Consider the following 11,439-nt stretch of genomic DNA (forward strand, 5'->3'; position numbering starts at 1 on the left):
TTTAGAATATATCTCCTATCAATGGAGCCAGCACCATGCTGCCTGGGGTTGATAGGAATCATAGTCCAAAACACCCAGGAACCAACAGGTTGGCAAAGGAACAATATTTCATTTGTGCCATATAGGTTTTAATCAATATAAATACTAATTTTTAAAAAATCAAAGTGGAAGCAGACACCACACTGACCATGTTACAAAAATACCGATAAAACAAACATTTCACTTAAAACACTGGGGTAACTGTCTGCAGTGCCTAAGCAGAGAATTGTGCATAACATGTAGGAAACATTTTTAAAAAATAATAATACACAGCACATTGGATGAATTAAATCAAACACACAACTTCCGGGAATGACTGGTATTCTTCATTCAAGAGAATATGGTTAAGAACTTTAATTTCCTTGGAGGAAGTTATTATTCTTTGTAGGATACTTTGCTGCCTCCATTGCATCCTCAATTACAGTCTGGTCTAAAGGAGGTGACTGAACTGGTGTCAGCTCACTGTTACCTGTTTGCAAAGCATTTTGAGGATAAAACAGCTTGCATCCACCAGGCTCTTGACTCCAGTGTTATAGCAGATGAAACCAGAGAACTGTCTACTATTGTTATATTGGATGAGTTTCCGTTAGCAAGGCTTGAGGCTGTGGACAAGGTGCTTGGCTCAGTTAATGCGATCACTTGCGCTCTGGACCCTTCCCCTCTTGGCTGTTAAAAATTGGTAGGGATGGGACAGCTGGCTGGGCCAGGGAGGTGATTAATGCCTTCTTGTGAAAGGGAGTAGTCCCTGCCTGCTTGAAGGAGGCAGTAGTAAAACCACTCCTTGAGAAACCCTCCCTGGATTTGGAAAATCTAAGTAATTACTGGCCAGTTGCCAATCTCTTTTTCTTGGGCCGGTCCTCTTGGAGGAAACTGATTTTCTAGATCCATTTCAATTGGAGTTTAGGCCTGGTTTTGGCACAGAAACTGCTTCGATCTTCCTGTATGCTGACCTATGTATCCTTGTTAATTCTCCTTGACCTCTCAGCAGCTTCAACAGCATCGACTATGGTATCCTTCTGGAGTGGATGTCCAAGTTAGGGGTGGGTTGCACCACTTTGTAATGATTCAGGTCCTAATTGGATGGTCATTTCTAGAGGGTGATGCTTGGGGAGTGCTCTTCAGCCCCATGGAGCCTTCAATATGGGGTCCCTCAAGGTTCAATTTTATCACTTATAACAACTACATGAAATTGCTGAGTGGGGTCATCTGAAGTTTTGGAGTAAGTTGTCAGCAATATGCTGATGACACACTTCTCCTTTACATCTGCTGGTGTGGCAGTGGACTGTTGTGTTGCCTTGGTAATGGACTGGAAGAGAGCCAACAAAATGAAGTTCAATCCTGATAAGACTGAGGCACCGTTTGTGGGTGGTTCCCTAGACCGGATGAATGGGAGTTTGCTTGTTCTTGATGAGGTTACACTCCCTCTGAATCAGTGAGTATGTAGCTTGGGGGTAATTCGGGGTCCATTGCTATGACTTGAGGCTCAGGTGCCCTCAGTGACACAGAGTGTCTTCCATCAGTTTCAGCTGGTAGCCTAGCTGTGCCCCCATCTGGACAGGGATAGCCTAACTTCTGTTGTCTGTGCTCTGGTAACATCTAGGTTAGATTACTGCAGCATGTTATACAAGGGCTGCCTCTGAAGATGGTTCAGAAACTTCACCGGCCAGGTTGCTCACTTGGCCAAAATGGTTTGAGCATATAACACCAATCCTGGCCTGAATACACTAGCTGCCAATTAGTTTCCAGGCCCAATTCAAAGTGCTGGTTTTGACCTATAAAGCCTTAAATGACTCAGGACCACAATACCTCAGGAATCGCCTCTCCCCATATGAACCACCCCAGACCTTGTGACTATCATCTGAGGCCCTTCTTCATGTTCCTCCTCCATGAGAGGCTGGAGGTAGGCAACCCAAGAACAGGCCTTCTCTGTGGTGGTTCCCTGCCTGTGAAATGCTCTCCCCCAGGGAGGTTAGGGGTTGGGTTAGATAAGTGAAGTACATGGATGTGTGATAAAAAGCACAGTATTTCCTCCACAGTTATTCTGATACAGATTTATACATAACACACATACATACATATGACTGTCAAAGAGTCCTGCTGGATCAGGCCAGTATCCCATTCTCACAACAACCAACAAAATTTATACAGGAAGTCTATAGGCAGGACATGACTGCAACAATATTCTTCTCACTTGTGCTCTCAAAGAACTAGTGCATAACCAAAGGCAGATGAACATGCGTAAAACTAGTACATCTGGCTGTTTCTGTATTAGCCTCTCTAACAAGATTAACACTTTCTAAAGCACATTTTCTGCCTTTTAACATTGTGTCTTATCTTGCAGCTGACATGAAGCTGCAGCCTTTCAGTGCAATATCTTTCTGTAAACTGCATAAGGCTTTCCTAAAATCAAGTGGCATATAAATTGTTGTTGAATTTATATATATAATATAGATTCAAACTGTTGAATTGTGGAGGTGAGAAACCAGCCAGGTACATCTGAAATCTGGAAAAACGGTACAAAATTCATTGTGCAAACTCAAAAAATTCAAGTTACATAGGGAGGACCCCAGAACCACTGAGGAGCCCCGGAACCACCAGATTAAGCAAAAAACGCTCCAAAAACAGCAGGGACTGGGAAGGAGTGAGTGGGAGGGAGGAGAAGCGGAAGAGTGGAGAAAGCTTGGGCAACCAGGGGCGCCAACATTAATAAAATATTGGGGGGGGGGGAGAGAGAAGTAAATCCCTGCTTCACACAATCACAAGACTTGGCACACATACCCCGTTTGAATGGCAATGCCCATCAACTTTTGGGTCGGTGGCCCGCTCAAATATTTTATTGGGGGGGGGGGCGCACAAAGGGTCCTCAGGCCCCTAGGAGTTGGCTCCTATGTTACTACCTCCATCTCTCCATTACAACGCCTGGAAGGTTGGCATAGGAGCCAACTCCTGGAGGGGGTTTCCCTCCCCCCAATATATCTATAGATCTATGAGGGCGGCAGACCCCCCCTCGCCCCCCCCCAAGTTTTTGGGCATTGCCATGCCAACAGTGTGGCAACAGCTCGTGACATGGGATCGATTATGCGGGACAGGGCTTACCTGCCCCCCCCATCCAAAAATCAATTATTTTATTCAAGTTGGCACCCGCGTAGGTAGGCTTGTTAAGGGGCAAAATCCAACGGAGCGGGGTGGGAAGGAAAAGAAAAGGGTGGTGGGTTCGTTGAGCGGCGACAGACCTAACACGCGTTCCCCTGCTTCCCGTGGGAACGGAGCCCGGCGCGCCTCCTTCTCCTCCCGCCCAGGTGCGCCGCCCCCGCCTCGCGCACCTGCCGGCCTCGCTCGCTCCCTCCCCTCCGGCGCTGCGGCCGACGCCGCCTTCCTCCTCCTCCTCCTCCTCGACCCGCCGCAGCCCCTTCTCCTGACCCCGGTCTCCGGCCCACCCCGGACTCACCTGGCTGTAATAGGGCTTCCTGAGCCAGGCCCCCGCGAAGAGCCTCCTCGCCATGGTAAAGGATGGCACATCCCCGCAGCGGGCCGCGGCGGAGTCCCTGGAGGAGGGCGGCGAGAGAGGCGCCCGCTCTCCCCTGCGTCCGCCCGGCGCTGAGGGGGCCGAGGGGGCCGCCGGCCTTCTTCTGCCACCACCGACGAGGCAACGAAACGTGCCCGAGTCCGGGGGGAGGGAGGGGGCGGGGGAGAGGGGAGGCGGCAACGGCTCTCCCGACCCCGCCCCGCTTGGCAACTGTCAGAAGAGGGAGGGAAGAGGGCGGCTTTTTCTCCTCAGCCTTCAAGGGACCTGAGGGACACTAGGAGGCGCCGCTTCTGCCACCGACACCCGCCCGGTGGCGCCTCCTCTTTTCTCTCCCCCTCAGCGTCGGAGCGGGGGCGGGGAGGCTTCCGGTTGCGGAGGGCGGCGACGTGGCGCGCAGCCCCGAATCTCCCCTGCCGGCAGCCGCATCGCCCTCCAGTGCGGCAGTGGCCCTGGGTGGGAGGGTGAGAGGAGCCAAGTCCTGGAGGATCAGGTCCTTTAAGCACCCAGAGCCCCAATAAAATATTTGATTTCCCCACCCTGCAGTTGATGAGCATTGCCATTCAAATAATAGTGTGCATTTAAGCGATGAGACTTACCTGCCCCCCCAAATATTTTATTCCAGTTGGCACCCCTATGTGTGTCCTAAGTTTAGGAACCCTTGCCTATTCCCCGCCTAGCTAGAATTGATGCTTCTGAATTATGGTGCTGGAGGAGACTCTTGAAAGTCCCATGGACTGCAAGAAGATCAAACCTCTCCATTCTGAAGGAAATCAGCGCTGAGTGCTCACTGGAAGGACAGATCCTGAAGCTGAGACTCCAGTACTTTGGCCACCTCATGAGAAGAGAAGACTCCCTGGAAAAGACCCTGATGTTGGGAAAGACTGAGGGCACAAGGAGAAGGGGATGACAGAGGACGAGATGGTTGGACAGTGTTCTCGAAGCTACCAGCATGAGTTTGACCAAACTGTGGGAGGCAGTGGAGGACAAGAGTGCCTGGCATGCTCTGGTCCGTGGGGTCACGAAGAGTCAGACAAGACTAAACAACTAAACAACAACATTGCTGGTGGTGAAGCGGTGTTTCCTGGCTTGAACTACGCTCTACATGGGGCTACCTTTGAAGGTGGCCTGGAAACACCAACTAATCAGAATGCGGCAGCTAGACTGGTGACCGGGAGTGGCCGCCCAGACCATATAACACTGGTCCTGAAAGACCTACATTGGCTCCCAGGATGTTTCTGAGCACAATTCAAAATGTTGGTGCTCACCTTTAGAGCCTTAAACAGCCTCGGACCAGTATACCTGAAGTAGCATCTCCACCCCCATCATTCAGCCCGGACACTGAGATCCAGCGCCAAGGGCCTTCTGACAGTTCCCTCACGACGGCAAGAAGTGAAACTACAGGGAACCAGGCAGAGGGCCTTCTTGGTAGTGGCACCCGCCCTGTAGAACGCCCTCCCACCAGATGTCAAAGAAATTAACTATCTGGCTTTTAGAAGACATCTGAAAGCAGCCCTGTTTAGGAACGTTTTTAATGTTTGATGTTCTATTAATTCTGTTGGGAGCCACCCAGAGTGGCTGGGGAAACCCAGCCAGATGGGCGGGGTATAAACAATTATTATTTTTTTTTAATTATTATTATTATTATTATTATTATTATTATTATTATTATTATTATTATTATTATAGAAGGTTGCCCCTGGGCATGTTTAGAGTGCTCTGCATTTCCCCCCAGCTGCACAAGCACACACACACAGCTACACATATGGGGAGAACTTTATCAAAGTAAGGGACATCAGGAGAGTCAGGCCAATGGTCCATCTAGCCCAGTTGGTCATTCTTCCCATGACCAACCAGATAACCCCTGTGAGCACTCTTTCCTCCTGCTGTTTCCCCCCCCCAGCCACTGGCATACAGAAGCATGCTGCCTCTGTGGAGGCAGAGCAAAGCCATCACGGCCAGTAAGTAGCCATGGGTAGCTGTATCCTCCATAAATTCGTCCAAGCCCCTTTTAAAGCCATCCAAGTCAGTGGTCGCCGCTTGCCTCTTACGGGAGGGAGAGAGTTCCATAGTTCTTGGTTAACTTCCTTCTTAAAAGGAAGCCCTTCTTCTCAGCACATAGTTAAAGTATGGGATTTGCTACCGCAAGATGTCCCGAGGGCTGCCAGCTTGGATGGTTTTAGAAAGGGATTAGAGAAATTCCTGGAGGATAAGGCTACAGAGGACTACTAGTCACAATGGCCATTTATGGCATCGAGGATCAGAAGGAATATGCTGGGAAGCAGTTGCTGGAAAACAGGAGGAAGAGCAGGGACGCGGACTTAGAAAAAATATTGGGGGGGCCCGGGAAAGCTCATGAATAATAAATAAGCTCATGAATATGCAAATAAAGTGGCTCCGGCCCTAAATAGGGCAAGCCACGCCCCCCAGCCAGCCGATTGGCTGGCTGGGAGGTGTGGCCAGTCGGGATTCCCCTGTTCTCGCGGGATTTCCGGCAGTGCCTTGGCAGTGGCGGTGGTGCTGCGAAGCAGCGAGGCAGGAGCCCCCGCCCCCGGGGATTCCCTAATCTCGCGGGGGACGGCCGGGGCTCTCCGATTAGGGCGCGCGGCTGGCTGGCTGGCTGGCGAAGGAGCAGGTGGGGAGGAGGCGGGGGACGGCGGCGGCGCTCTGCTGGAAGGGCGCCCGCCCGAGATTATTGGGGGGGCTGAGCCCCCCCAAAAATTTTTTTGAGGGGGCTCGAGCCCCCTCAAGCCCCATGGAGTCGGCGCCTATGAGGAAGAGAGGGTTATTGCCCTCATGTTTGGTTTGTGGGTTTCTCACAGGTCTCTGGTTGACCACTGTGGAGCTGCATGCTGGACTGAATGGGCCTTTGGTTCTGATCCATGCCCTTATTCTCCTGTTCTTATTGCTCATACTTTCCCAACAAGCCACAGCCAGGTACATGAGGCTGTGATTATTTCTAGGAGTGCAGTGCAAACAAGCGGTGTGTGTTGAAGACTGGACACCCATGTCACGCAAACCAATTTCATCAGAGTATTTAGATTTAATATTAAATCATAATGGAAAAAGTCCTTCAGGATCAGTGGTGGGTATATGATCCATTGGGTCTTGTGCACAGCCCTTTTAGGGAGCTGAAAATATGATGGAGCTAATAACATGTTGCTATTAAATGGTATTTTTTGTTTCTAATTAATGATATATGTATATAGAGAAAAAAGAAAACACTTCTATTCACTTGAAAATGAACTTTATTTAAAGGAACAATATGGATGAAAATTCAATGATTTACATGAAATATTTATAGATATAAAATTTATACATGTTTTCTTCTACACTTCCTTTGCACAAAATTGTCAATTAACTTGTCATATTTTACATCTTGCTATGCAGAACTTTCAATTGCTAAAATTGCTAAACTCATTAAATGCTCTTGAGATATAGCAGAATGTAAGTAATTTTTGACTCTTTTAAGGGTGTTGAATGATCTTTTATCAGTTGCATTCATATCTGATGAAAGAGAATTAGGCTACAAAGCGATGTCGCTAATGTAACGAACCTCTCTAAAATATATGCTGTCTTCTATTTTGACTGGAGTACATTTTTCATCACTTAGTTGCATTTTCCACACCATCTTTACCTTCAAAAGTGACTGAATCTGTCATATCTTTTGTGGGAAGTTGAGGTCCAGTGTTTCACTTGTTTTTACATCTTCAATACCTGCTGCTGCTAGAGCTTGATTCTTCCATTGTCTCTGATGCATCATGACCCTGAAGAGCAAGTTTTCAAAAAGGCAATGAACGTATCTGTTCTTCTTCATGCTCTTATCTTTCTCTATTCTTTTTCTGCTTTTCACTTCCTGAGGTATAATTGTGTTTCATATTATACTTTCGGGTAATACCACGCAATGAGCCTGTGGAAGAGAGTAGGAGTTTTAAATTAGGTCTGCAGATCTTCTGGTGGGCTGTTTTGTTTCAGTAGTTTAAAAAACACAATACAAGACACTTGCCAATTGACTTAGAAATAAAATGTCAGGTAATATTCTATCCAATCAAAGCATGATAACAGCCTAAGGGGTTTAAATCGAGCAGGGGGTGATGGGATTCAGAATTATGAGCCATAGAAATAAATGTTATGACCATGCAATGAGTATTTCTGCCTCCCAACGAGTATGCTCTGTTCTTATTTAATAAAATGATTCTGCGGCAGTGACTTCAGTCTGAAATATAAACTTATTGGTTTGTTGCCAATGCTAATCCTACTCAGAGTAGCTCCATTGAAATTAATGAACATGACAAACTTAGGTCATCCATTTCCATGGGGGTTGCTCTGAGTAGGACTTCTAGTCATTGCTGGTCAGCCGCATAATACACAAAACCACTGCTAATTCTTTTACCAAAACGCCAAGGGGAAAAATCCAGAAGCAAGTGGCTCTAGCACCAACAGATAGCAAATTTAGATTCTTACATTGTGGAGGGTTGGACCTATGACCTTTGGGGGTCCCATCCGACTTGATGATTCTATAATCATCACTGTAATGTTAAGAGAATTTAACCAGTGTTCCGTTTCACCAAAGTCTGGAGCAGTTCCAGCCCAGGTTTTCCCAAAAAAAGGTTGCAAGGCACACATCATCAACTGGTATCTTCTCAGTTAACAGTGTACATTAAAAAAACACGGGGATCCCTTAGCTGCATCTTACTGATGTTTTTACTGCTTCTTATAAAGGGGCATGATCTTACTGTTGATTTAAAATTGTTGCTTTTAAAGTCTTTACGACTGGCTTTGTATGCCAGTTTGTTGGGGATACTTGTCCTGAAACGCAGAATATATATTTTTAGAATAAATACAATGAAACAAACTAGTAAAACCCTAATACTCCACTATTAAGTGGCTTCCGTGGTTCTATGTTGTTCTCTGATTTGCCTTTATTTGAATTCACTGGGCGACACTGCTGGGCATCTGTCATCCATGCTTTCAAAGTGACTCTGATGCAAATCCTAAATAGCTGCATTCTTTTCAAAGCAGATGTGGGCTTTGCTTTCACTCCAGCAATTCTCCATTAATAATAGACATTAGGATGATTAGTCACAATGCACGACAGAGAAAAACAACAAGAGGTTTACTGATGGGTGAATAAAATTACACTTCTATCCTCATATGTGTCACAGCACAAGCCTCTTACATCACCAGTAAATACAATTAAGCAGGCAGTTCATGACAGGCTTTATGTAACCGCAAGTGAATTAGCAGTGGTTTCACACCTCATTTGTAAAATGTTACTTCTGTGTCAAAGGAGAATGGTGCGCTCTGGTAAATTTAAGGCAGCGGTCCTATGCACACTTATCTGGGATTAAGGATGCAATTCTGTAGTGGAGATTCACTGAGCAACCTTAGGAAGCAGCAGAAGTGCAGCTTTGTTGGCAGAGATGAAGCTACACCAGTGGAATAACGCTTCCACCTGCAGAATGGATTAGTGGTTTTTAGTACTGCCGCTTCAGTCTATCATGCCAAGTGATTGAGCTGATGTGATGGAATGGAACGTTCATCAACATTTCAACTACACAGGGACTATACTGTCAGAAAGTTCACCGTGAATGGAGAGTTGTCAGTTTGGCTGGGGCAGAAACCTCACACGAACTCTAGAAATGAGAATAGGTTTGTGAAAATGAGTGAAGACAGGAAGGAAGGAAGGAAGGAAGGAAGGAAGGGGGCAAGAGAACCCATAAGCAAGGTGGATGGAGGAAGGTTGCAAGAGCAGATGATAACCCTATTGGCTCTGCGTGCACGCAAACAACGCAGGCAGGGAGGGAGCATCAGCAGCAGCCCATTGAATGCAACTGTGGAGGTGCAATAAATAAAAGGTTGAGAAGCAGTACAGTACCACCCATATCTCCCACTAACATACAGAGCATCACAACAGTGAAATATATGTCTTGATTAAATGGCAAAATAAAATTGTTGTCTATTTTCTGGGGAGGAAGAGGTATTCAAGAAAGCAATGACTCTGACCCCATCATCAAGGGGTAGAGGGCATGGACTAGGGGGAGATGTACCCCTCTGAATCACGCTTTACCATCCCTGCTTCCTTGAGCGTTCCAGCGCCGCAGGAACCCAAGAGGTCACAATTCCTTGAGAATCCCACTTGGAGACCATAATACGGGAGTGTGGAACATTTTGGCCTTCCAGAAGTTGCTGAATTACAACTCCTATCGACCTGGCAAGAATGGCCAGTGTCAAAGGATGAAGGGAGTTTAAGTTCAGCATTGCAGGGAGAGTTGGATGATGTTCCTCTAGGTCCCTTCGAACTCTATGGTTCTATGAACGGGAAGGCCGAAGGTTCCCTACTCCTGCCATAACACAACCTCAGTGCCCCACCCCCACCAACCACTTACCCATCAAGAGTGGGACCCGCTGCTCAAAGGAAGCTGCAGTCCTGTTTAAGGTTCATTCTGGATTTATTAGTTGTCAAAGTAATATTCAAGTCTAAGCTTAGCTTCTTTCTCTCTGGAAGGTCAATCTCTGTTTTGCCTGATGCTGCTGAATTAGGCACTGACTTTGCTCCTACATTTGGGAACAGGATTAGTGCTGGTGTCCATTGACTCGGCCCCTAGCATACGCCCCTCCTCGGACAAGTTGGGATCATTGCTTGGGACAAGAACAGATGGCGCACATTTGCTTAGAGAGGCAAGTATAACATCCCCATAAATTCAGTATCTTTGGGTTAATGTGCCCGGAGAATAGATTGTAATCTGATGCCCATTTATTTGTGAGTAAACTGGATGTGACTTACTCCTTAATAAACATGCATAGGACTGGACTGCAAGGTACACTTGGTAGCTCAGTGCACAAGTCTTTTAATCTCAGGTTCTGGGTTCAAGACCCTTGTTGGGTAAAAGATTCCTCAATTGCAGGGGGTTGGACTAGATGACTTGTGTGGTTCCTTGCAACTCTACAATTCTATGCAATCATCTGCAATATGCATGGAGTAAGCCCGTTGAACATAGAGGGGCTTAATTCTGAGCAAATGTGTATAGGATCAAAATGCCAGGATTGTGGTGGTGTTTCATTGCATAAAGTATTTTTTAAAAAAATAAAAAAATTAAACAGCCGGTGTGACTGATTTTCATTAAGATATGTTGTTACTTGGATAAAAGCTGACTTCTACAGTATATAGCCATTGTCCTTGTGGAAAAATGCTCTCTTAAACAAATTCTAGAATTTGAGTAGCACTGTGAAGTCAGAATGCCAAAGATTCTGCTGAGTGTACAGTGTCCTACATTGATTAGGAACACTGAGCGCTAGAATTCCTCAGGAGCAAAGCCACTGTAAATTATGCAAAACGACTAGCAACGTAGTAAAAATATTCTGCTTTGGTAAGAGCAAAAAAGTGTTGCCGTTGAGGATGTTCTTTTCCTATATCAGCAAGTCCAGATGGGCTTCTTTTTTTGTTCCTCGTGTTTTCTTCTAGCATATTCGCAGAAGTCTGAGCACAGAGTGGGATGTTGCGCAGCACAGCAGAAAGAAGACGGTTCAAAATGTTTGTTTATGTACATTTCCTTTTGTACCCTGCTATGAACATTGCAATAGATTACAGCGGTTCAGAACCACGCGCTTGACCATCTCTCTAAAAAGCACATGCAAAAAAGAAGCGAGAATAAAAATGCCATCGAATCCCAGCAGACTAAAATCTCAGTTAAACAGAATGGATTGACCCAACGGGTGAGTAAAACACTTTTTGTCTTGGATGATATTTTGAATCCAGGTGACAAACTGAACCTTTCAAAACTGCATTGACTTTTTGGTTTCTTAGAATCGCCGAACAATGCTGAGTGCCATGCTGATTTTACTGTACTGAAAAAGAGAAAGGAAGTATGCAGATT

The 11,439-nt window shown here is 46.3% G+C and overlaps 1 protein-coding gene and 1 long non-coding RNA gene across 4 annotated transcripts in view; one reads left to right on the plus strand and one right to left on the minus strand.

The window, feature by feature from the left end:
* Nucleotides 1–5,864, minus strand: part of DIPK1A (divergent protein kinase domain 1A) — a 26,813-nt gene extending 20,949 nt beyond the window's left edge. The window contains exon 1 of one of the 3 annotated variants that reach the window (XM_081194078.1): nucleotides 5,614–5,864. Coding sequence is in view for 1 of the 3 variants with exons in the window: in XM_081194079.1 (XP_081050205.1) it covers nucleotides 3,488–3,541 (54 nt within the window). In the remaining 2 variants the exon portion in view is untranslated. Of the gene's footprint in view, nucleotides 1–3,487; nucleotides 3,692–5,606 lie in introns of those variants that run through there. The other 2 variants (XM_081194077.1, XM_081194079.1) reach the window with 2 other exon arrangements.
* A 4,998-nt stretch (nucleotides 5,865–10,862) lies between these two features.
* On the plus strand, nucleotides 10,863–11,235 carry LOC308586951. The gene is made up of 2 exons (XR_014008165.1): nucleotides 10,863–10,932; nucleotides 11,028–11,235. It is a non-coding gene; the product is annotated as an uncharacterized lncRNA (long non-coding RNA).
* Nucleotides 11,236–11,439: the final 204 nt, after the last annotated feature.

Source organism: Podarcis bocagei (assembly GCF_964188305.1).
Source record: "Podarcis bocagei genome assembly, chromosome: 5".
Taxonomy (NCBI): Eukaryota; Metazoa; Chordata; class Lepidosauria; order Squamata; family Lacertidae; genus Podarcis; species Podarcis bocagei.